The sequence below is a fragment of the Myotis daubentonii genome, chromosome 6 (assembly GCF_963259705.1).
Source record: "Myotis daubentonii chromosome 6, mMyoDau2.1, whole genome shotgun sequence".
Taxonomy (NCBI): domain Eukaryota; kingdom Metazoa; phylum Chordata; class Mammalia; order Chiroptera; family Vespertilionidae; genus Myotis; species Myotis daubentonii.
Genome location: NC_081845.1, coordinates 20,289,894 through 20,316,385, shown reverse-complemented (window position 1 = coordinate 20,316,385; position 26,492 = coordinate 20,289,894). Strand labels below are relative to the sequence as shown.

The 26,492-nt window shown below is 38.8% G+C and overlaps 1 protein-coding gene across 11 annotated transcripts in view; it reads right to left on the bottom strand.

The window, feature by feature from the left end:
• The window catches only part of L3MBTL3 (L3MBTL histone methyl-lysine binding protein 3), an 87,261-nt gene that overhangs the window by 13,163 nt on the left and 47,606 nt on the right, over positions 1-26,492 (bottom strand). For all 11 annotated transcript variants that reach the window (XM_059700298.1, XM_059700303.1, XM_059700302.1 and 8 more), the window contains 7 exons: positions 26,055-26,206; positions 16,864-16,940; positions 12,291-12,376; positions 10,197-10,307; positions 7,016-7,130; positions 5,195-5,297; positions 1,749-1,898 (listed from right to left, as the gene is read on the bottom strand). In XM_059700298.1, the coding sequence (XP_059556281.1) occupies positions 1,749-1,898; positions 5,195-5,297; positions 7,016-7,130; positions 10,197-10,307; positions 12,291-12,376; positions 16,864-16,940; positions 26,055-26,206 (794 nt within the window). The remainder of the gene's footprint in view (positions 1-1,748; positions 1,899-5,194; positions 5,298-7,015; positions 7,131-10,196; positions 10,308-12,290; positions 12,377-16,863; positions 16,941-26,054; positions 26,207-26,492) is intronic.

Below are 26,492 nucleotides of genomic sequence, written 5' to 3'. Positions count from 1 at the left end.
GACAGTTTGCACCACCAGAAGCCGACCCTGAAGCGAAGATTTGATTGCCAAGTGGTTTACTTGGGAGGTGAGGAATAGTATCTGTGTAGGATTGGGGGTGGGAGGAGGGTGAGGGAGAGACAGGGAAGGGACAGCAGTGAAAGCTTCCTTGCAGTACTGGCTACCCCCTGGACAGCAGCAGCACAGGCCTGCTGGGGAAACTCTGGGAGTCTGTGTAACACACATCTCAGTTTTCCCACATGGGGGTGAGGGAGCTGGGCTATTTACACAGCAGTTCCCTTCATCAGAGAGGGAGGTGCTAGGGAAGGCAGGACACACTAATTCCCCTGCACATCTGCCCTGCTGCATGGCGGGCAACGCAGCCAGACCAGGCTCATCCTGCAGGAGAGCGAACAGGTGAGACAGGGGGAAGTCAGGAGCTGCGTGCCAAAGTGGGAGTGGAGTGGCCAGGGGAAATGGACTGGATGCTGATGGCGCTGACTGTGCCATCCCATTCACCAATCTCCGATGCTGGGAGGTCATCAGAATGAGAAATATGCTGGTGTTGCTTTATATCCAGGTGCCGCCATGATAGATAAATTAACAGTGTCACTTACTTCTGCCCCGAGGAGGCTCTGGCCCCAGGAATCTGGCCTGGAGTCTAGACAGTTAGCAAAGTGCCTGCAAGTTGGTACTACCGGCCCTTTGGAGAATTTTGCTGATGTTTTAAACAATATCATGGCTTTTGAAAAATCTAAAACTCTAAGTATTCTTCCCACCTAGTGAGTCAATGAACTCTGTACCTCTAATTACTACTCTGTGAATTAGTACTTTTATTTGTCTTAGGGTAAATTTCTTTAAGTGATATATCCTCATTTTAGGGTGCTGGGTTGGGTAAATGAGGTCATGTCATATTAGTCATGGCTTGGAGGACTTAAAAAATCATCACTGTTGTTAATAATCAAAGAGGTTACCCCATGCATAGGGCAAAACTGCTTGTCTAAAAGGATATTGATGCTGGAAATGCCACTACTCCATAACACTGCTGTGAATTCAGAACCAGATGCAGTAATCCAAATATCCACTTGTTCTTTCATGAGGACAGATGTAGTACAATATGAAAATAAACAAAGAACTATGTGCCTTAGATTTTAAAATGCTCCATAAAAGAAACCCCAAACTTAAGCATGATGGAGCATCTTTCTATTAATCTGCTGTTTCTTTCAGTAATGGCCTCAGGTAATATAAAGGCACAGACCACATACTTAAAGATATGTCACAAATAGCTTAGTTCTTTACCTAATATAATCCACTGAGGCGAAAACATCCCAACTCAACTCTAGAAGGGAAATCAAAACTAAACGACTGAGTTTATAGTATAATTAACATTTTAAGGTACTTGAAGTAAGGTATATGTAAGCACTTGGTATATAATGATCATTAAAAAGAAATAATGTTCACAAGGAGTTTGCCATCTTTGTAACAATAGCTGGTTCTATATAAATATTGACCAATTCATTCAACACCAACCAAGTTCCACTAAAAGAAGAAATAAGAAACCCTGCCTGACTTAAATGTGCTTGTGTGAATACTTTCCTTAATTAAAAAAAAAGTTCGAGTGCTGATCCCCACCAACCTTTCACACTTAATGGGGTGTATTTTCAATAATGTACATGAAAGTATTACCATAGAACATAAAACACATAAGGCAGAAAACCTCTTTCTACCAGAGGACTTCTAAACAACACTAATGCCATCACGTAAATTACCTGATTTCAGGAGATGAGGAGATTTCATTTGTGTCTGTCCTCTTATTTCTCGGAAATGATGGACTAGCCGGAGGCATCTCCCCACTTAAGCGATCTGGGAAGATGCGGTCTTTGTTTAAATTGATTTCTGAATAAGGACAGCTGGCAGCACTAAATATTAAAAGAAAAAGAATAGAACATTCCCATTAGAAAACACTTCTTCCAACTGAAATGGCAGACTACAGAATATGAAATTCCAAAATTTAACTGAACAAGTTAAATGTATTTATATGTATGATTAAATAGTATGAAATAGTTATCTTTAAAACATAATTTGTTTTGTTTGTGGGGCTCGGATGAAGAAGGTAAAAGGGGGTCAAATATATGATGATGAAAGGAGACTAGGCACTAGATATGTAGAATATGGACTTTTATATGACTTTAGTTCTTCTTTAAACTCCTCCCATTCTTTGGCCTCTCAGTAGACCAAATGAATGAATCAGCAAAGGGAAAACACCAGGACACAGCCAATGCTAATTAGGCCATCTGGCTACTGAATCTGCCCAGAGAGGAGAATACTGTATCCGCATCCACCTCTTTTACTGATCACTTCGATTTCGGCAGTTATAAACATTACGTTCTAAATTCCACTGTTGAGATACATGTTCTATTTCAAACACGTCTTAGATCAAACCCAACTATTACAATTTTCAGACAAGCCAACAACAAATGCTAGTCAAAACATAGGCCTTTGCTTGCATGTTCATACATTTGAGTATTCTTGCTAAGAGAGAAACTTTCTTTGTTATCTACGCAAAGAATGCATGTTTTGATTTATGCAGTTTCTCAGTAAATTAATCCAAAGAGAGTTTTCTCATTATGTTTCCTTAAACACAGCATTCTCAGCAAGGACAAAAATAAGTGCCAGTGAAATGAGCCTTTCAGAGCATATCCATGATGCAGCAGCCTTTCCACAAGTCTACTAATGAAATGGAAAATAGTCTATGTCTGTTAAAAATTAATATCCTGCCAGATAAAGAGCTCCGAGTGTTGTAAATAGGAGATCAGAGTCGGGAGACTAAGAAAAGCCCATGGAAGGGGCTGAGGACACCGAAGATCGGCCTTGGGGAGGAGCTAACGACCCACTAGTTCTCTGAATTGCATCCTCCTCCCTGAGGCTCTAGGCAGACTTATGCACAGACCTACCAGTTATGCCCTAAACACAGCTTCTTTACTACAATGCATGTCTTTTAAGGCATAAGGTCTACTTCTTCTCTTGTTCCAAAAAAATAAGTAATTATCTACTATGGTTCTAATTACACTGAAATATTGCCTTAATAAAGTCTTCCATGTAAAGGGGGTGTGACCAGTGGAAGGACAGCACACTTGGGGAAAGGAGGTCCTGGGAGTGGCCAGGGCCATGGGGGCGGTAGTGGGGGAACGACTCTCCACCACAACCTGGCAGTGACAGGCAGAACTCTTGGCTCGGACCAAAAGCACTCCGAAAGAGACCACGGACATTGCCATAGGTGGGTTTTCTTCCCAGAAGGCCCAAAATGTATCTTTTTAAAAATTTTCTACTTCAGCCCAATAAAATGTCTTTTTCTTCATAGATACATGTGTCTAAGTTTCAATATTTAGTTACCATTCTGTGTCTCTATTTTAATTATGTACAGCTTACATATAGTTCCATTCGTCCATGAGATATTTGAGGGTTGGGTCTGGGACTCATTCATGGAGCAGGGCCTTCACAGGCAGGGAGAAGTAAGTGCCCAAGAGCACAGACCCGTGAGTTACACTGACTGCTGCTCCCAGCTCCCTCCTCAACTAGCTGTCAGTTAGGCAAGTCAGTACACCTCCAAGTGCCACAGTGGCCTCTTCAAAAATTCAGAGAAGCCGAAACTGGTTTAGCTCAGTGGATAGAGCGTCAGCCTGCGGACTGAAGGGTCCCGGGTTCGATTCCAGTCAAGGGCATGTACTTGGGTTGCGGGCACATCCCCAGTGGGAGATGTGCAGGAGGCAGCTGATCGATGTTTCTCTCTCATCGATGTTTCTGACTCTCTATCTCTCTCTCCCTTCTTCTCTGTAAAAAAATCAATAAAATATATTTTAAAAAAAAATTCAGAGAAAGTAAAGTTCTGTATTTTAGGGTCATTTGAAGGTCATCTAATATAGGTAAAACAATCAGTGCAATATCTCACAGAGCAAATTAATGCTCAATAACTGTTAGCTATTAGGGAAAAAAACTGCTGCTGCTCAAAAACATTTATTGAACAAAAGAGTTTATAAATATCTAATGGAAATTCATCATGTTAATGAGTTATTTCTGGCATTTAGGCTTACATAATGTCTGAAAATAATCCAGTCTTCTTTACTTCGGAATAGTAAATAACTTCTAAGATGCAGTATTTTTAACTCAGCTTAAATTAATCATATAACTTTTGGATTGCAATCATACAAACAACAAAAAGGGTTTCTAAATGGATATTTGCAAATGGAATCATCACCCTTTCTGTGCTCAGACTTTTTACTCTAGAACATCCTGAACCTCATAAAAATAACTCAGGAGGAGGTTTGCAAAAGGAAGATAAGCAGCATTGTAGAGAGGTGGTAGAAATGCAAGAGGAAACTATATAAAGAAGAAAATAATCACACCAATTTTACAACTCCTATTAACTCTCAGAGAAACAGCCAGAGCAATGTTTAGATGTTTTAAAGACCTGGATTCACAATCTGTACACTCTAGATAAACAAGGAATCGTTTTTCTTACTGGGCAATCCAATTAGCAAGCAGGTAGAACAGTTACTTTAACATATACCTACATAGATAAATACTTTTGTTCTTTAAAAATAACCACACTTAAATAATAGCAATTTCTCAGTATTTCACTAAAAATTTTAAAAATCTAAAAAAGACCCCAAATTGCCTAAATAATACATCAAATTTCAAATGTATAAATTTGGTTTCTTTTTTAAGTTAATTAGGGGTAAGAGGAAAATATAGAAAAATGCTTTTTTGATCAACACATTCTCATGTTTGACTATATTTGTGCTTTTTGTGATCTTAACTAATCTACAACAATATTACCTCTTTGTATTCAAATTGTTGTCACCCAATCATATAATTTGTTCTACCAAACAAGTATTTCCAACAGGACCTACCTTCTTCTCATTATTGTTCAACCCAAAATAACTGTTTCAGAAGCTAAGTGTCTACACTAGTCACAAAAGCCAAATAACTAGAGTAAATCTATTTTAAACTGTGAATACATTCTCTCCCAGGAAGATTTAACTACAGATATGCTCTGCGTTTTTACAGGATCACCATGGTAACCACAATTCCTATGGATCTGAATTTAAAATTAGTTCACATCTATTCAGTATACATGAAAACCATTATCTTGTACATATAACACCCCCTATCTGACCAGATAAGGAATCCCCATGTGAGCCACAGCACCCCATACCTCTGAGGGCCCAGATGTTTCGCTCTCTTAAAATGACCAATCCCTTTACATCCTGGGGTTGAGCATCCACCTTGTTCTGAAGCTTCCATTAGCTCTGAGGGGCCTATGACAAAGCAAAAGAGAAAAAGGAAAAAGAAAGAAGCATGAAGTTAATCAGATTGTAAGAGTGGAAAAATCCAATTCGGAATCAATACATAAATCAGTGCATATAAACAAAAAAAGAAGGAGATCCTATAGAAGTAAAAATGTCTTCAAAGTCTCTACTTCTAAAGGTGCTCCCCCCTATGACTTTGTTCACACTATTTTGTCTTTCTTCAATAGTAAACTTTCATCTAAATCCCTTTCAAAATGTCACAAATTCCAGAGATACCTAATCTGAATTAATGAGAAGATTCTAAACATTTTTTTTCAAGTAAATAACATAATATATGAATCTTACACTGTGAAAACTTTAAACACACTGGAGACAAAAAACCAGTTACAGATCCCAGTCAAGCTACTCCCTTTCCACATTTCAAACTCAGTTAATATGAACCCTCCTAGATGTGGGTCTGATACACCCAATACATGTATCAGGTTTTTTGTTTTGTTTTATTTTGCCACATGAAATGACAACACAGATGTGTACTATTCTGAAAGGTTCTTCTTTGGTCTTTAAGTTAAAGGCCATGTCTTATAAATTGTTCCATCTCAATAGTAATAGTCTTTATGACTGTTGTATAGTATCTGCTGTATGAGTGCACCACAGTTTATTTAACCCATATTTGTTCCCAAGTCTTGTTACATTAAATGTGCTGAAAACAATACCATGTCTTAAAAAAATAATTAAAAAAAAACACCTGTAATGTTGCCCTAGTTGGTTTGGCTCAGTGGATAGGGAATCGGCCTGTGGACTGAAAAGTCCCAGGTTTGATTCCAGTCAAAGACACATGCCCGGGTTGCGGGCTCATCCCCAGTGGGGGGCTTGCAGGAGGTAGCCGATCAATGATTCTCTCTCATTGTTGATGTTTCTATCTCTCTCCCCCTCTCCCTTCTTCTTTGAAATCAATACAAATATATTAAAAATAAATAAAAATAAATAAAAACTGTAATGTTCACTAAGATAATTGTAGATTCGCATGCAGTCATAAGTATGGGAGATCCCTTTAAAAAAATATTTTTCTTGATTTTAGAGAGCGAGGAAGGGAGGAGGGGGAGAGAGGGAGAGAGAGAGAGAGAGAGAGAGAGAGAGAGAGAGAGAGAGAGAGAGAGAAACATCAATCGGTTGCCTCCTGTATGCACTCTGGCCAGGGACTAAACCTGTAACCTGGGCATGTGCCCTGATAGGGAACTGTGCTGGCGACCTTTCGGTGCACAGGAAAATGCTCAACCAACTGAGCCACACAGCCCAGGGCCAGAGGGAGATCCCTTGTACACTTTGTCCAGTTTCTCCCAATGACAACATTTTGCAAAACTATATTATAACTCACTATCAGGATATTGACAATGATACATTAAATTTTGATAGTCTAACAAACTGCCTTCTAAAAATTCAGTACTAATTTTAAAAGGTGATGATCACTTCTAAATAAAAGTAAAAGAATGTCTATACTCACTTTACTTTTTCAGATATTAAATTTTTTCTTTTATTTTTGCTCCAATTAAAAATGTAGTAAGAGAGAAAAGAATTACATAGAGAAGAAATGTATAGTATAATTATTTATTAATTATCATATTGTTTCCCATATGAACAACTATAAAGAAAAGAGGATAAGGGAAAAGGAAATATTAAGCATTATTCAAGAAAATGGAAACATTTTTCGTTATCCTTGGGTTTCTTACTCAAAGGAGGCTGAAGAGGATGCCCAGTTTTTGAACACCAGCCGACAGGGTGAATATCAGGAGAATCTGCATCTATCCAGTAATCATAGCAACTATTCCAGCCATCAAAGTGAACCTGGATAACAATAAAGAAATTTAGCAATTCAGGTCTTCCCATCATAACCATATTCATTCTCTTCTAACTTATATAGTATGTTTAATACCAAATAAATTGTTTCAATTATTTAAATTACTTCATCCACACTATGAGAAAAGGAGCACTTTTGACCTATCTTCAAATTATCTAACCATCAATAAATGTCTTGTCAAAGGCACTTTTTTGGCAATACTTCCACAGGTATGTTACATATACCTCCCAATAAGCAACTTGAGTAATTAACATGTTCATAGAAGCAACACCAAACGCCCATTAATATTGCTAAAGTAATGCAAAAATCAGGAAAGCGAGGGACAGTGGTAGGGGAGAGTGGGGAGGCAGGAGGACCTTTTGTATAAATGTCAACTCTCCTAAAATAATGTTAAAAACACTTTTAAAAAATGCAATGCCCTATTAAATATACCCATTTTACATAATACCCCTCCATCAAATGCATTTTAGCTATTTTTTCCCTCATAAATAATTACAAGATCTCTCCAAGAGGTTTTACAGAGTGGTCAGTGCCACCATCTTTATTGGGCACCCAGGTAAAAGGGCTGTTGATCTTTCAGGCATGGTCACTAAGAAACGGCTGCATATCCTGTAGTATTACATATTTTTTATCTTGTAGGGTGGAAGATATACTGACAGGCTATATACATGATGGGTCATAAAGTAGGTTTACAGTTGTGCGTACATGAAACAGAGTTGATTCTTGTATCATTATTTATTAATTAGAGGCCCGGTGCAAGAGATTCATGCACTTGGGTTGGGGAGGGGGGGAGGGTCCCCTCAACCCGGCCTGCGCCCTCTTGCAGTCCAGGAGCCCTCGGGGATGTCCGACTGAGGGCTTAGACCCACTCCCCACTGAAGCTTGAGTGGGCCTAAGTCCTCAGTCAGACATCCTTAGTGCTGCGCTTGCCAGACATGAGCCCGGCTTCTGGCTGAACAGCGCTCCCCATGTGGGAGCGCACTGACCACCAGAGGGCAGCTCCTGTGTTGAGCATCTGCCCCCCTGGTGGTCAGTGCACATCACAGTGACAGGTGGTTCAGCCGGATTCGTGCACCAGTGGGGTCCCTTGGCCTGGCCTATGGGAAATGGGCCGAAATCAGCTCTCCGACATCCCCTGAGGGGACCCAGATTGCGAGAGGGTGGTTGTGGGGTGATGCACCCCGGAATCAGGCTCCCTACTCTCTGGTTCCGGGTGCATCACCCAAGAACTGCAACTGCAAAGTAACGGAAAGTCGGCAGCTCCTGCGTTGAGCGTTTGCCCCCTGGTGGTCAGTGCATGTCATAGATACCAGTCGGAGCGTCTGCCCCCTGGTGGTCATTGCACATCACAGCTACCGGTCAGATGGTGAAATGGTTGGATGGTCGCTTAGGCTTTTATATATATAGATTATTATATTGTTTTCCAAATAAACAACTATACATCTACTTTTGCCCCTTACTGTATGTTTTAGTTTTAAATCAAGTTTGCTATCTAGGTTTCCCTTTTAAAGTCTATGAATCTCTTACTCCTTACAAGACATTAAAAACTCCGCCGAAACCGGTTTGGCTCAGTGGATAGAGCGTCAGCCTGCGGACTGAAAGGTCCCAGGTTTGATTCCGGTCAAGGGCATGTACCTGGGTTGCGGGCACATCCCCAGTAGGAGATATGCAGGAGGCAGCTGATCGATGTTTCTCTCTCATCGATGTTTCTAACTATCTCTCTCCCTTCCTCTCTGTAAAAAATCAATAAAAATATATTAAAAAAACAACAACAACAAAAAAACACACACAAAAAACTGAACAATAAATATTCTAGAAGAATGCATGAGTGAATGTATTGGTAATCATAGAGTGGAACAGCCCTTCTAAGCAAGACTCCAAACTCAAAAGTCATAAAATAAAAGACAATTAACAAGAAAATATATTTGAAAAAGGTTAAGATAGATCTTCCATTATTTATAAAATTTTAATATTAAGTAATTATATAATGTTAAAAATACTGAATTAAATGTTAAAATTTCTATTTTATAGAAATACCACATTTGAAAAACCTCATACTCAGGTTTTTCATGTTATTTTACAATTTATTTTCTTATACATTATCTAACTAAAGATATTTAAGGGTTTGATTTTTTTAGCAAAAAATTAGACTTCTACAGCTTAGGACTGTGACCTAGTTCTGCCATTGCCCTTAATTAATAAGGAAGTCATTATAGTCTTTCTTAGCCCCAGCCTCATTGACAAAATAATGATAATAACACAAACCTCTCACATGATTATCACCACAAATGTTACCCTGTACACCTTGTAAATCTAACATCTGGCTGTGGTTAAAACTATTGTCATACCTAACAGAGATTCTAAATGATCCTGTGAAGCAAGCAGAACACACATTGTTCTAGTTTGTGGCGAATTTAATGCTGAAACCAGAAACCAAGACAAGAAGTTCTGACTCCTCCCCTGAAGCGGCTGCCACCCTTCACTTCATCACACTCAGACGTGACAAGCCAGACCCATCCTCCTGACATCTGCTTACTTTTAGGAGAGGGACTCGGCTTTTAGTACCCCAACTCTAACTAAAAACCGATTGTATTCATAAAATTATTTCTCTTTACTTGTCCTGTATTAAAAGACAAGATATCCTTCTGAAAAGTCTACATATAACATACCCCATCAAATAACATTAGCCTTCAACTTTTTTAAAAAAGAGCATACTACTGGATAGTAAGCTATTCTATTCAGAGGAAATGTCTCTATTATCTACGTAAGAAGTCTTCTCTTAATTATGACTGACTTTTACTATATTAAGTGTGTGTTTGGAGAAAGTAGACATGACATTAAAAGCTAGTCATAATTAAAGAAAAAACTTACATAGATTAAAGAAAAAAACTGGGTAAATACTGACTATGAAGATGCACAGACACTTAATTTGCCTAGCCCTGTGGTTTTACTAATTTAATTGTAGGACTTTACAAATTAAAGATCTGCTGAAGTTTCCATCCAAGACGTCTTGCAACAAAAGGCAAAGCAGAACCACAACAGAAAGCACTCACTTTTATTCGGTGATCATCTGTGTCTGCAACTGTGGCCACTCTAATAAACATGGGATTTCTTTTGTCTATGACTTCCAGCTTCATTTTTTTCTGGAATCCATGTGGAGGTTTCTGCCACAAAAGGAAATTTTATACAGTGAAATTAAGGGGAAGAGAAGGTAGGCTCTACGTCACAAAAATAGAATTAAAAAAAAATTAAATTAAAAAAGATGAGCCATTCAGAAAACCAGCCTTTCAAACCCTCAAGTGTCAAGAATGGCTTTGGACTTCACTCTCCCTTATCAAAAGCACAATCCCACATCACATGGCCAAACCTAGTCTATAGAAGCAAATAGAAAGCAAAAAAATCTTAAGATGAAATTAAAAATATTTTGATTATTCGCCGAAACTGGTTTGGCTCAGTGGATAGAGCGCCGGCCTGCGGACTGAAAGGTCCCAGGTTCGATTCCGGTCAAGGGCATGTACCTTGGTTGCGGGCACATCCCCAGTAGGAGATGTGCAGGAGGTAGCTGATCGATGTTTCTCTCTCATTGATGTTTCTAACTCTCTATCTCTCTCCCTTCCTCTCTGTAAAAAATCAAAATGTATTTAAAAAAAAAGAAAAATAATTAAAAAAAATATTTTGATTATTTGATTAGCCACAGGGAAGACAGAATTTTTTTTTCTCATCAGAGGGAGCAACCTTGGGAAAAATCAACAAGCATGAAAACTATTTTTTAAGAGAACATTAAAATGTCAGAATTAAGACATGAAGATTAAAGGTGGCAATGAAAGCAAAAAGCTGAAGATATCTTTGAAAGAAGAAAATTAGCACTCAAAACATACCATATAAAAAAACACACACACAAAAAAATAAACATGCCATATCGAATCACTCTAGTAGGAACAGGAATGAGATTAAGGACTCAAATGGTCAGCAGAAAGCCTTAAACCTCTGAAAACGCTAGGGCTACTGGTAGAAGGCAAGGTAATTATTTGCTATGTTAGACAAATATCTTAAATTTTCTGAAATTCACACCTCTCTTCTGTAAAATGGGTGAAGTAAAAGTGTTTCTCTGAAAATTAAGTGAAAAAATTATGTACAGCATACAAAAGAATTAATACGGCACCTAAAAGCCAACTAGAGAAATCTTAGAGAAATCATTAAAAATCCTAGCAACTTATACACAAAAGGACAATTTAAAGAAAAGTATTGTTTATAATACTTATGCAATATAAAAATGTTTATATTTAACATATCTTTTTTTACCTTTAAATTCATGGAAAATATAAATTATGAAGCAAGTTTTTTGAGATGGGAAAAATTTTTAAATACATTTTATTTCTTATTCTTCCCTTACACAGAAATGAGGTTTACTTTGAATCTTAATACCAAGAAACAATGACCCAAGTATAGAAAGATAATATAAAAGCAGATGACCTTGTATTTTGGTAAGTAAACATGCTAATTTATAGCAACAAAATAAAAATAGCACCTCAGCTTGCCATAAACAAATTAAAAGGAATTATTGAATGTAATTTACATTAGAAAACAATGCCCTGTCCTGCTTGGTCTTTCAGAACACCTAGCTGACCCTGGCCAGTGCAGCTCAATTGGTGGGAGCATCCTCCTACACACCCATTAAAAGGGGTGGCAGGTTCGATCACCGGTCAGGGAGCATACCCTGGTTGTAGGTTTGATCCCCAGCCAGGGCATGTGCAAGAGGCAACCTATCAATGTTTCTCTCTCACATCTATATTTCTCTCTCTCTTTCCCCTCCCTCCTTACTCTGTGTGAAATCAATTTAAAAAGAATAGCTAAAAAAGAGAAGTTTGTTGTACAAACAACTGACTCCACACCAGCTCAAACAGAATTATTTTCCAAGGAGCTTTAAAGTACAAAATGGAAGTAGTTTTTAGGTGCCAACAACAAAAACAACAGAAACAATTTGACTTTCAAAATTATAAAAATTCAGAAACATCATTCTGGCCTTCTGTTTCCCTCCCATTCCTATTCCAATTCATCAGTACTATCTCTTTCTGTTCTTAAATTTCAATGAATAAACATTATCACCGACACAAATTAGTCAAACAGTATGAAATATACTCTCTCACCACTTTGAAAGCTCTTGCAGGAGCAGGCAAAGAATTGGTTTCTTCTAAGTATTTATCCCAAGAAAAATGTTTCACATTTGGATAACCTAAGAGTGAAAAAAATTAAATCCTATTAGGTTTAACCAAAATGATAGTGAGAACCACAAATTGACCTATAATAGTATGAAATGCTATCATTATAACATAGGAAGTTATGTTTTTATTACACATAATAACTTTAAACTAATTCCACATTCAGAACTATTTATAATAATGAAATTGCTTTCATCTTAATCATGATTTCCCTATCAACTTTTAAATGAAAATTTTATATGTATATGTACAATTTACAGTCTCAGGTAAGAACAGTATTATAACACAAGACACATACAAAAACACATTAACACACAAGCATAAATACGCTTTAATCTTGCAATTTTACTTCTAATACTCTAGGAAATTCTCATATATGTATTACAAAGACAATTGTAGATGTGAAATGTAAATACCAGTTAAATGACCATCACTATAGAACTGTGCAAAAAGCTATATAGTACATATAAAAGAATTTATTAAAAAGAATGAGGTAGATTTATATATACTAATATGTGATATATTCCAGATATATTGTCATATTGTTAGATAAAACAAACATGACAAAATATACCATGTCTAAAAGGAACCGCCCTTCTTCCCTCCTGCCCCCTTGTCCTTTCTCCAGGGTTCAAATTCCATTAGGCAGCCCCAGGCAGGAATGAATGGTAGCCCCGAGCAAGAATTAACAATAGTCCAGTAGAGTGCGAAACCGACTACATAAAGGGGACTGAAAACACCAGTAAACATATTATAAACAACAGAAGCCAGATTTCTCATGGACTAAAACGAGAGGTATAATTACAGAAAGTAGAAAACCAGAATAAACTCAGTATTGTGAAATATGAATGAGCTAATAATAAAAACTCATGGTTTTTAATATGTATAAATGACATAAAAATAACGATGAATAAATTGTTATATATTTACATATTTCCTATGTCTACTGAGAAGATGGAAGCAGCAACACCCCAACAGCAATGAGCCCATCTAGTGTCCAGATCTTATTTTCTAACTATCCTTCTCTAGTAAAAAGAACCATGCAGACTCGGAGAAATGATTGCCTTCAGGGTTGGGTCAGGGAAGGTACAAGATAAGCCTAACTGAGCCAGAAAGTAGGACTTTCTCAAAAGGATATGGAAACCAGCTTAAAGCAGCTCCTACTGGCCAAATCTGAGAGAATCTAGACATGAAAACAATGCTGGTAACAAATTATAACCCACTGATGACATCAGTAATCTATGGGTTCCACCGATACCAATAAATTAAATGAATAAATGGGAAGGCAAGAAAGCTATTCTTGGCATAGGAATATGAACTCATTATGTACAAGGAGTAATAAAATAAGAAAAATTACCAATTAGCAACTTTCAGAATAATAGTTCATACTAGAAATATCAACAGATGCTAAAATCAGTGAGTGACATAGGAGTGAGATACAGGATATTTATAGCCTCTCAAAGCATCTCTCCATAAACTACATTGGTGGAGAAACCTAGAAAATACCATCTTGATCAATTAATGGTAAAAATCAACCAGTACTGAGACAAACTGACAACAACGTGCCACCTGAAAGGATGCAAGGAGAACACAGCCTTGTTTCTATGATTTCCTGCCAAAAACGCATAACCTGGGTCTAACCACGAGGAAACACCAAGCAAACCCAAATGAAGTAACGCTCTACAGAACGAAGAGACTAATCTGCAATCTTCACACACATGCAGTTATGAAAGTCAAGGCGAGCCTGAGGGAGACTAGAGGGATAGACAACTAAATGCAATGCTTGATCTTTCTGCTATAAATGCCATCACTGTTACAACTGATAAACTTGAATGGGTCTACAGTACTATTCTTGCAGCGTTTCTGTACATTTAAAATCATTTTCAAATAAACATTTTAGAGAGTAAATACGCAAGGATTTCTGTGTACACAAACATTTTACAACGTATTTTTAAGGACCCTATCTTCCACAATTGAAGTCACATTAAAACTGATTGCATGCATGTGCATATATAGAAGCAAAGAGGTTTTTCTGGAAAGACACAGTGATTATCTTTATTTTCACTCTAAACTTTGTTTTAAGTATGTCTTAAATATATAATTTCAATAATTCAAAATAAACATCATTTAAAAAGGCATGAAGACTTTAATTCTAGGGGGAGAAAACAGTAGACTTATTATGTGATCAGACAGAACACAGACATGGCCAGCAAGTGCTCAGGGAACTGATCCACAAAGTAACAGGGGTTTCAGAGAGCAGCTGATATCAGAGATCAAAGCCAGAAATGTGCCCACAGCAAAGGGACCTAAGAAAGAACACCATTTATGTCATGGAATGAAAGAGTAGAGTAACATCAGTACAGGCCCTACATGCCAGTCACATCACTTGGAAGGTTTTCTTTTAAAGCTAATCAAACTGTGTGTATTACAACATATATCACATAAAATTTACCATTTTAACCATATTTAGGTTAAACCATATACTGTATAGTTAGTGGCACTGATTATATTCACAATGTTGTGTGTTTGGCACTTTTTAACATGCAATTCTGTATTTTCTTAATTTGTCAAAAAGCTATATATTTTCTTTTCTAATGAATGGTAAAAGTCCATGAAAGGTTTTTGCCTCACATCAGAAGTCAGCAATCATGCCTTACACCACACCTTCCCAGGTACCTAACCCAGTGCTGTGAAGACATAACCAAGAATCTGTTGTTCACTGGTTCTGTTTATTTACCAGATCCTTGATCACGACCAAAAAGGTGGTAAGGAAAAAAATAAGACTGATATCAAATTGGGAAATCTAAAGGAATCCTCAGCCCTAGCCGGTCTGGCTCAGTGAATAGAGCGTCAGCCTGCAGACCAAAGGGTCCCAGGTTTTATTCCAGTCAAGGGCACATACCTTGGTTGCAGGCTCCTTCCTGGCCTGGGCCCTGACCAGGGCACATGCAGGAGGTAACCAATCGGAGTGTTTTTCTCACATCAATGTTTCTCTCTCTTTCACTCTCTCTAAAAATCAATGGAAAAATATCCTCGGGCGCAGATTAAAATAAATAAAAAAATAAAGGAATCCTCACAGCAATTTGGATGGTGAGGGTGGTGATCATTATTCACCAGCTCCTAATATTACATGAGTCGCAGGACACAGGAGAACTGATTAGAAGTCTTCCAAGCAGCACCACATTTGGGCCATAAAACTGCTAATACCTAGCTTTAACACTTCATGATTTATGGAAATATTCTTTCATCTTCAAAATGGCTCGGTAAATCAGTAAAGGACATAGGCTTCTGTTTCTTCACATGAGAAAACTCAGAAAGTGGAAGGGACTTGCCTCACCCATCACAGGAATGGATGGTCCCCTGAGAATAAATGTCCAGACACTCAGTGAGATACAGTAATGAGGAACTGGGGACAAGCCTAAAAATGGAACCAGCTGTTAGGATGGAACGAGAGACGTATCTGAAGCTCCAAGCTGAGTCTCTGCTATTTTCATGCAGCGGGCAATATCCACCGAACAGCTCCCAGCAAACCAAGGAGCCATCCTTTCCCTGAGATAATGGTCATCTTCATTACTCGCATGAGTGTCCACAAGCAACCTCTATAGCCAAGTGGCTGCTGGGAGCTGATAACCCTGTCTTTTCATACAGGCAGTGGTCATGGCACCTTAAACAGTGATGCTCAGAAACTCAATGTCTTAATTATTGTGAAGCACAGAATCTGTTCTTCAGCACAGGAAGATAAACACAAATTGACAAAGATGACTATTTATCAGCAGTTCACTGTTCCCTGTTAAAGAGAGAGTGAATAAGCTGAGACGGCACTAGGCTGGGGGCAGACAGCTGAAGTACCTGACAACTTCAGCGGGCAGAGAGGTATTAATCACTACCATAAAGCTGTGAAACCTATTTTCGGAACCAGGAATCACAACAGAAAAAGGAAAAGTGAATGCGTGAGTTCTGATCTAGGGAAAAAAACCCGAATCCCACTTCGACGTGCACATTGTGCTTTTTGACAGGACTGACCTTGATTCGGATGGTCCAGGCCCCACCCACAAAGGCTGCCCGTATGCCCATTTCTCCAGGCTCGTCAAAGCCTTAGACAATTCACTTCTATGGTTAGACAATATATTTAAATGAATTTCCACTTGAGAAATGAAAGGTCTTTTAAAAACAGAACTTGCTGTTTTTCCAAACAAGGCAAAGGTAGGGAATCTGGAGACTAAGGCAACGCTTATATACTTTCAGGTGTATTGAGTGTCAGCACTCTACTGCCTGCAGACGCGCGGCCTCTTTTTGCGAATCAAGTTTTACTGCAGCACAACCATGCTCATTCATTTACATGCTGTCTGTCGCTGCCTCTGTGTTTCATCTCAACTGAATAGTTGTGAGAGAGGCTGTATGGCCTACAAAGTCAAACACATTCACTACCTGGCCCTTTACAGAAAACATTTCCCGACTTCTGATATATGAGAACAATATTAGACGTACAGTAGACACAAACCTGGAGGAGTGATAAGTGCTCTTCTATGTTCTTTACACCAACCAACAGGATGAATGTGTGGACTGGATGCTTCACACCTGTAGATTATATAAATTTAAAAATTATAACTTTCTGGATAAACTGTCAAGTACTAGTAAAAGTAGAAAAACAGTAATTAGAGATTGTGAACACCTTATTACAATCAATCTTATTTGGAAAAAAATTGCTAAACCAAAGGATCTTTTACTCACCTAATATATTAATACCAAGAACTGATCACTGCATGTAAAGGCCTTAGTAGGGTCCCTGATAAGAGCCGTTTTAAGGGAAATGGGGCTAGGAAAGGGCAAAAGCCTGACTAGAGTGGGTTTAAAAGGAGGAAAAAAAGATGGAGACAGCTAGTACAGAAAATATGCTTAAGGAGTTCTGTTCTTCAAGGAAGCAGAGCTATGAGACATTCGATAGCAAAAGGGAAGCTTGTTTGTTTCTTAAGTTGGGAAATATTTAGGGGAAGCTGGTAAGGCACATATGGAAATTCTCTGTACTATTTTACAAACTTGAAGTTTACTAGTAGAATGAATTCAAAATAAAATGTTTTTTGAAAGGATGGGAAATATTACTCCATTTATTCAAGAAATATATGCTGAGCAACCACCATGATCAGGGCACCATCCAAGGTGCTAAGACTACAACAGCTAGGGAAATAAAAATCCCTGCTCCACTTAGGTATTAGTAGGAATAATTCAATAGACAAGGGTGGCCTACTGATGCAGAACTGACTCAGGGAGGGAGGGGGATCCTGCAGTTACAGAGAAGGGCCTGTCTGTGGGCAGAGATCAGGAAGGTAGCCAGCAGACAAGATACTGGAAGCATGTGAACATCCCTTTGACTGTGTCTTTTTTCTCAATGCAATAGGAAGCAAGATTACCAGCTGAGAGAGAGAATAGGTAAGCGGGGGAGAGGTTGTGAGAACTCTGAGGAGGAAAAATAGGAGTGAAATTTAGTGGTCTAGGAGACTGGGCAAGGATCTGTAGTAGAATTATAGGGCAGAACTAAGGGCTCACTTGAGGTTAGTGGTCATGAAGGTGAAGTCAAACCAATCAGCATGGGGTGTGTGTGTGTGTGTGTGTGTGTGTGTGTGTACACGCACATGCACCTCTTTCTCCAGCTATACTCAATTGCCTAGGCACAGGCATACAGCAGGCAGAAAGTTGGATGCAACCAGAGTTGGGATTTTGCCAGGCAAACACAATATTCACGGGAGTACTATAATCCTGCATAATAAGAGTCTAATATGCTAAGTATCCGGTTATCCATTCAACCAATCAAAGCATAAAATGCTAATGATATGCTAAGGCCGCTCAACCATTCACTATGATGTGCACTGACAACCAGGGGGCAGACAGTTGACCAGTCGACCAGTCACTACAACATGCACTGACTACCAGGGGGCAGACACTCCAACCAGTAGGTTAGCTTGCTGCTGGCTGATCAGGACTGAGTGAGATGGGCCAGACACGCCCTGGAGCCCTTCCACGGTCCCTCCCTGGCCCCAATCGTGCACCAGTGGGGTCCCTCAGCCTGTGTCCTCTTGCAATCAGGGACTCCTCGGGGGATGTCGGAGAGCCGGTTTTGGCCCGATCCCGCAGGCCAGGACTAGGGGTCCCACTGGTGCACGAATTTGTACACTGGGTCTCTAGTAGTATTACAAAATAAATAGGTATATAAAGGCATATCACAATATCTTCTTTTAAAAGTTGGTAGAACATTTCCCATCTGTATTCTCAAAGATAACAGGCATAATGAAGTTAAAAAAAACAAACAAAGTCAAAATACTTTAGGAAAATACTACATCTCCCTCTTAGAGATTTATGTAACATATCATTAGCATATTAGACTGTGAAGTTATGCTATAAACAAACCAGTTTCAAATGGTTTAACCCAGCATTTCCTAAAGATATTTCACTGTGAAGTGCTACTTTGGTGGGCAACCCATTAGCATCATGTGGAACAGCAATGTTCTGCAGAACACACTTTAGGAAATGTTGATCTAAGGATGCCAAAGACTCCAATCTTGCTTCATAAACCAGATCTGTTGAGTCCATCCTAAAAGATCAGAAAATCTCAACACAGTCCTCTAGATGGGGAACTAGAAGATAGAAAGCCAAGAAGGTAATAATGGTTGGAGTTTCTGGTGAATAAACAAGCAATAAAAATAAAGAACTTTCTAAGAAAAAATTTAAGTGAATTACATTAACATATAGGCACCACTTTGCAAATCAACCTTCCTAAGTGAACTGTGAAGAGTAACCGAAGGTGAGTTTATGTAAACCCAACTTAATGCTGATTTTTCTCAAAATTATTTTAGTAGAAAATTCCTTTAAGTGTATAATTAAAGTTTCTTCCTTTCTTCCTTTATTCATTTATCTCCTTCCCACCCTCCCTCACACTATTTATATTTTAATCCTTACACCCAAGGATATGTTTATTGATTACTGGGGTGGAGGGGGGGGTGGAGAGAGAGACATCCAATGTGAGAGAGAAATACCAATCTGCTACTTCCCATACGTGCACCCAACAGGGATCAAACCTGCAATCTCTTGGTGTACGGATCGCGCTCCTACCAATTGGAGCTACCCACCAGGGAACAGTATTATTTTTCTTAACCTATACACTAGGGTTAAAGATTTATGTGCATGTCATTTTAAAATGTGAAAGGAAAACAAGCACTGTTAGGCCAACAAGTTCATACAGCAACTGGGACATTTCTTACAATATATATTTTTATAAAATATACTTTAATACACAATTCCTTTAGATGCATTCTGTTATAAACTATATAGACAAAGCTATGGAGCTCTATTTCCAGCTATACTATTCTTTTTCTAGACAGTCATTTGGCTATTATTAGTAATGATGCATTACCTTTATTTTAGGGACAGCTGTTAATTCATAAAGGGGTCATTTAAAATGAGAAAAAAAAAGAAAGAAGAACAAAAGAAACATGTAACATTTGTTTAATTTTTTTTTCTTCCCAGGTAATTATCAAGTACTTTTTATAACTATCTGCCAGGCTCATGGTGATTAAAGTAAGAGCATTAGACATTACTAATTCTTTTGATTTTTATTAGATTTCTCTATAAGTTGCAAATAAGAAAAATACTGTGGTATATTTTGACCACGCATTCCTGTATTACCTGAATCTTATATAATAAGGTTTTAATATTATCTAAATATTTCTCAAAGTCACCATTTAAAATAAACAAGGAAGCCATATCAACCGAAAAAATGAAAACAGCCCTATCTGTATCTAGTTAACTTAAACCCTCTCAATAAGCAGACAGGACTTCATTCAGAAGTCGGAATGCTGAGGAATCCTTTCAGCTACTACTGTAACACAAGTCATCTTAGTCCCATCTAGTGTTCAAAAGCAGAAATGTAACCAAGAAGAAATACAATGAAGAACAGCTAATGTAAAAAGTTTGCCAAATCTTTGATTGCTATTTCTCTCTTTTCTTTTTTGGGGGGGTGGGGGTGGGGGCGGGGGCGGGTCTAAGTACATCATCAAAGAAATCCACTTCAAAAAAATTTTTGAAGTCCATTTCACAAGTGCAAATTAATCATGAATGAAGGCTGCTAAAATCCAGTCAGACCCAGACTGGTAGATAATAATGGAAATAATAATTTATGAAAAACCCATGTTTATACTGTAGGATAGAGTGAGTAGACATTAGGATCCTTATTTTATGGAAACAGAAAGAGGGTAAGTGATTTCACCAAGTCCTCGGGTTGAAAAGAAAAAGATCCTGGTTTTAGCGGGCATAGCCAAAAGCTAAATAAAACCGATGCACACGGGCACTGGGCTGCACAGACCTAGGCAGAGAGACAAAAACAGCTTCAAGACACTTACATAAGGAAAACATCAAAGTCTTCATTTCAAGCAATAATGGCTTAGCTTCTTGAAGAAACACAGGACACTTGGCTCTCCCACTCCCTAAATCCAGAGCATGAGGGCTGTCAGTTTATTTTCCGGTGCCATTCTTTCCTGGCTCCCACATGTGCTGACACTTCACAGCCTCCATCACTCCACTCCGTCTACCAACCTCTGGACCGCACTGGGCTGAGTCGGTGAGTTCTCCTCTGATCCCCAATTCATTTCCAATCCCATTTTCCACAGTAGCTGTTTTCAATACTATGCATTTCCTTCTTAAAACTCGATCGGACCCTAGCCTGTTTAGCTCAGTGGATAGAGTGTCGGCCTGTGGACTGAAGGGTCCCAGGTTTGATTCTGGTCAAGGGCATGTACCTCGGTTGCAGGCTCAATCCCTGGCCCTGGTCAGGGCGCATGCATCAGGCAACCAATTGATGTGTCTCTCTCACATTGATGTTTCTCTCTGTCTCTCCCTCTACTTTACACTCTCTCTAAAACAAACAAGCAAGCAAACACACACCCCAAAAACCAACAAACTCAACTGGAAAATATAAAGATGCCATCTCATTACCCTAGTGCAGTGGTCGGCAAACTCATTAGTCAACAGAGCCAAATATCAACAGTACAATGATTGAAATTTCTTTTGAGAGCCAAATTTTTTAAGCTTAAACTATATAGGTAGGTACATTGTTATTAACTTAATTAGGGTACTCCTAAGCTGGCCTTTGCTAAAAAACGTCCTCAATCTGATTGAGGTGCGTTCGCTGAGGTCGACCCCTTCCAACTCTCCCATCCACACTCGTCTTGTATACTTGTTTCGTCTACCTCCTTTCCGAAAACCGACTTCTGCGCGTGGGCCACGAATTTTCAATCGCACTGTACGTGCGCCCGCATGTGGTATTTTGTGGAAGAACCACACTCAAGAGGCCAAAGAGCTGCATGTGGTTCACGAGCCTCGGTTTGCCGACCACTGCCCTAGTGTGTTTTCCTTTAATTTCTTCATCTTTTCTAGGCTGAGAGGGAAGAGAGTTTGTCCTATCCCAAGGTTAGCCTGGTGCCCCCAACTGTCCACAGTCTGGATAGCTCCCCTCTTTCCCTCCGCAGCGTGGCTTGTAACCAGGCTCAGACTCTGCAGCAAATCCTCCTGAGGTGGACTTCCCCTCAGCAATATCCACTTCCATCTTCAGGGCCAAACTCCGGCTGCCTGATGCCCCTTAGAGTCATCTCCTTACTCTTTGCAAATTGGTTTCTGCTCCTAAAACCCGTACTTTAATCCTCACATGAGCTACGAGACCCTATGAGATAGGTATTGTTGTTAATCCTGTTTGTAAAGGAGGCGACTAAAGCTTAGAAGAGTTAAGCCACTTACCTGACTAGATTGGCTGCCATTCCCCAAACATACCCTGTTGTCTCCCCCACTCCCACCCACCGGGGGCTTAAACACAAGCTCTCCCGGGCCAGGAAAATTCCATGGCAACATTCCTTTCCTCCTTCAAGGTCTAGCACAAATCCCATGTCCTCCAAGAAGCCTTCCTGAACTCTCCAGGGGTCTGCCAGCCCCTCCTTCCCCCGCCGACTGCCAGCAGCTGGTTCTAATAACTCAGCACTAACCACCACCTACCCTGCAGCCCAGACAGCGGAGTGTTCCTCTCCCTCCCCAGATCCTGAGCCCCTCGGGGCTGAAGTGCAGCCGCCCGGGTTTCTTTCATCTGGGGAACTCATTCCTGTCGCCAAGGGGGCTCCCCAAATTCAACAGATGACAGCAAACCTGTTACCTTTGACATTTCTCTAAGATATTGACCACATGTTGCAAACATTACTTTGAGGACACACAAGAAATTACGGTTACTCTCAATTTGTGAATGTAAAAGCTCCATCTCTAAAAAAACAACAAAAAGAAACAAAAATGTTCACTGTCCGCTTAAATACACTCAGTAAAAGGCTGCAGCCGCCTGTTTGGTCCAATTCATGAACTCAGTGCTTCTCTTTTTCAGGGATCTGTTTGGTGAATTTCGCCCTGACTCACAGGAGCACCGGACCGAATTCAACGGCCGAAGCTGCAGCCTCATTCTTCTAGGTCTGTCAACTCAACAGTCAGCCAAGTCCTGTTTTTCATGCCTTCCTGGTTCCCAAAAGACGAGATTTCATGAAAAGAACATGTCTTAAAAATTACATTCCTTCCCAGAGCCTGGGGGAGCAGAGGGGTGCCACCTCCTCCCTGTGCTCCGAGAGGAGCCCAGCCCAGGCAGCAGGAAGATGAGGAGGGGAAGAGGCGGCCCCTGCCTGGAGGACAGGCACCCGCACTGCGATGGCTCCCCCGCCCACATCTTCAAAGTCCTTGCTAGTTCAATGTCCTGTGATATTAAGGATGATTCTAAGTCCAATGACTGTCAGGGTATAGAACTAAACAGAAACCCGGAGGTAAGCCAGTTTTTATTCTAATATATACGATTTTCCTTTTAAAAAAAAGATTTCAATCTTACATAGATTTAAATTTTACATTGTGTTCCTCTCAGAAAGTAATGTTTTATTGCAACCAAACATGTAATATCACAAATGTGCATGTGTGTTTAAATTTCTACTAAGGTAAAGAGATAAAATGATTATCCAATTCAAAGAAGAAAACAAAATCTCAGTTCTAAACTATTTTAAATTGAAAAAGGCAATCAATTTGTAACCTCAATTACGTACTTAAGTAATTTACGCAGAAAAAAAATATTTCAAAATTCAAAGATCAAAGAACATAATATTTAAGTGGGCTGGAGAAATTCCAGCGCACTTAAGCTATTTTCAATGTGCCTCAATTGCATACTGATGAAGAGAACACTGTATTCTTTTTCTGACAATTAACAAAATATAATTTCATGTCAACAGTTAAAAGTATAAGTAAATCCTCAGAGTACATTCCATCCTAAAAATGATTATTTTGTGCTCATTAAAGTACAAAATCAGAGCTACAAGAGATCATTTTTTTTCTCTCTGCTCTTTCTAAAAAAGAACTCAGGATCCTTCCTATTCTCTAGGCATCAAACAAATTCTTCTAGACTTCCTCATCACTATTACCCGGAAGTATGTCAAATAGATCTTATGTCAAATAAGCAACTTACACTTTAAGAGCCCTGTAAAATAACTAAACATTCACCCATTTTGTTTAAATCAAGCAAAACCTAAAAACAAAACCATTCTCCCTAAATGAGCCAGAACTTCAAAAACAAAAAGCTCTCATTTCAACAAATCATTTTATTTTTTCCATCATCATCCTCTGTCCTCTTCCACCTCCACCCATCCCTTATCTTTGCAATCACCACACTGTTGTCCATGTCCATGAGTTCTCTCTTATTTTTTCTTTTTTTATCAATCCCTCTAATAATTGCTTTAAAATTTCATCTATTAATCAAAGGACTAGACCCCAGTCATCACGTTGGTACTGCCATCATCAGGGCACATTAAACACAGGTGGGGAGACATGTATTTCACCCAGAAGGGACAGACTGACATCATTTCTAAATTTACAGTTTCTCATCCATTCACTCACTGAAGATCAATACAGATAATTTTAAATGACACAAAACCACCAATTTACAGGGAATATGAAGAACAGAAAAACATGGTAAGCAATATGACAATGATTCAATCAGCAAACCCAGACTATGGGAGACTCAATAGGATAAACAACCTGGTCTCTTCACTAACAGTTATAAGGAGAAGAAAAAGATACAGAGGAATTGGAATCTATACTTTAGAAAAGATCAAGAGGCCCTGCTGGTGTGGCTCAGTTGGTTGACTGCCAAAACCTGTACTGAAAGGTTGCTGGTTCGATTCCTGGCCAGGGCACATGCCCGGGCTGCAGGCCCCATCGCCAGTAGGAGGTGTGAAGGAGGCAGCTGATTGATGTTTCTCTCTCACACTGATTTTTCTCTCTCCCCCCCTCTCCCTGCCTCGCCTTCTAAAATCAATAAAAAGGTCAAGAGGTACATCCAAGAAATCACAAAGTGTGCACCTCATTTGGACCTAGAACCATCAAACTAAAATAAAGCTCAAGACAACTGGGTGGAATGTTTACATATGTTAGTAACATGATAGCATTTACAACATTACATATTTAGATTTAAAAAAGAATCTCTATCTTTAGAAGTTACATAATGAAATATTCACAGATGACATGGTATGCTATCTGGGATTTGCTTTAGAACAAGCCTGGAATTGAGATTTTAGGAGTAAGAATGCAGAGAAGACAAGAGTGGATATAAATTGGTAAGTGCTGGTGCTGTGTAATGGTGGCAGGAGGATCACTCTATTACTCTACTTTGGTATATACTTGAAATAGTCTATATTTCAACAAAGGTTTTCACTGCAAACTGAATAAAAAGATATCCTTTGAGGAAAAATTATTATGCTTTGCAGAAAAAATCTGGGGAAAACACACCAAGATGTTCAAAAGTAATTGACTCTGTGATATAAACATAGGATTACTTATCTATATCTTAAAAATTCTATAAAAAGTATATGTAACATATAAGTGATTTTTAAAATTGAATAGCAAATGACTTTCAATACCTCTTTTTTAAAATAATGCAAGTAAAACTGATGAGTGTCTAAGAATCCGAGATATCTATCACTGCTCTAAAATTTTATCATTTCAAGTTTTCTCTAGAAGGAACTAAACACTTCAGAAATGCCTTTCATCAGGAAACTGAATTATAATGATCAATGAACATGAATTCGATATGTAAAATCATTACTTTAATTACTTAATCAAAATATAATGCCTTTATTATAATTATTTTATAATTATAATTTTATAATATGTTGCTCTTACTATATTATGTAGTATATCCAAACACAATAAGGATTAAAAACAATATTTCTCAATTACTATATTTGTATTCAGTTATTGTAAATGGTTAAATTAGCTACTAGGCATAAAAATATGAGAGATAGATGAAAATACTTATTTAAAAAATACGGGATGACACTCAAGCTTGCAGGGGGAAGCTGTGAGTCTGTGTGTGTCACATGTGAGCACATGTTGGCATGGGGTGCACATCCACAGCAGGAAGTCAACTAAAAGACAAATCAAAGTAGAACTAAAGGGTGCCATTTAGAAATATACAACGTAGGGAACAGGAAAAAGTTAAAGATTTGAAGTAGAAAAGAGTGGGGCAGCTTTTTATTTTCTGTTCAAACTTTGCATTACGATTGTTTTTAAACCATGCACCTGGTTTACCTGGATAAACACTAAATTAGAAAAAGCACCCACTACAATGGAAAAATGTCTCACCAATAGTCATAGCTCTCATCCCAGTTGTCAAAATGTACCAGGAAACGATTGTCCACCATATCTGTTACCGTAGCAACACAGATAAACGCAGGGTTCTTTTTGTCTACAGCTTCAAGCTTCATTCCAACTCGGAAGCCTGATGGGATCACTGTCTATGAAACACACAGATTTAATTAGAGATGAGCACACACTCAACAGTGAGACCCGCACCCTCCTCTCTGCACCTCTGGGTGAAGTCCTGGCGTCCACCAGCTGGGTCCACATCGTTTAAGAATCAAGCACCAGCTTTACAACAGGGTCACTTTCCAACAGAGCAATAAGAAAAATGCCCTGTTGCTACACCCAATTAACTGTCCCAATTAACTATGTGGAACTCAAAACTAAAACACCCTCAGCCTCACAGAGCTTAATTAATATTAACTCGTGTTGTGGTACCTT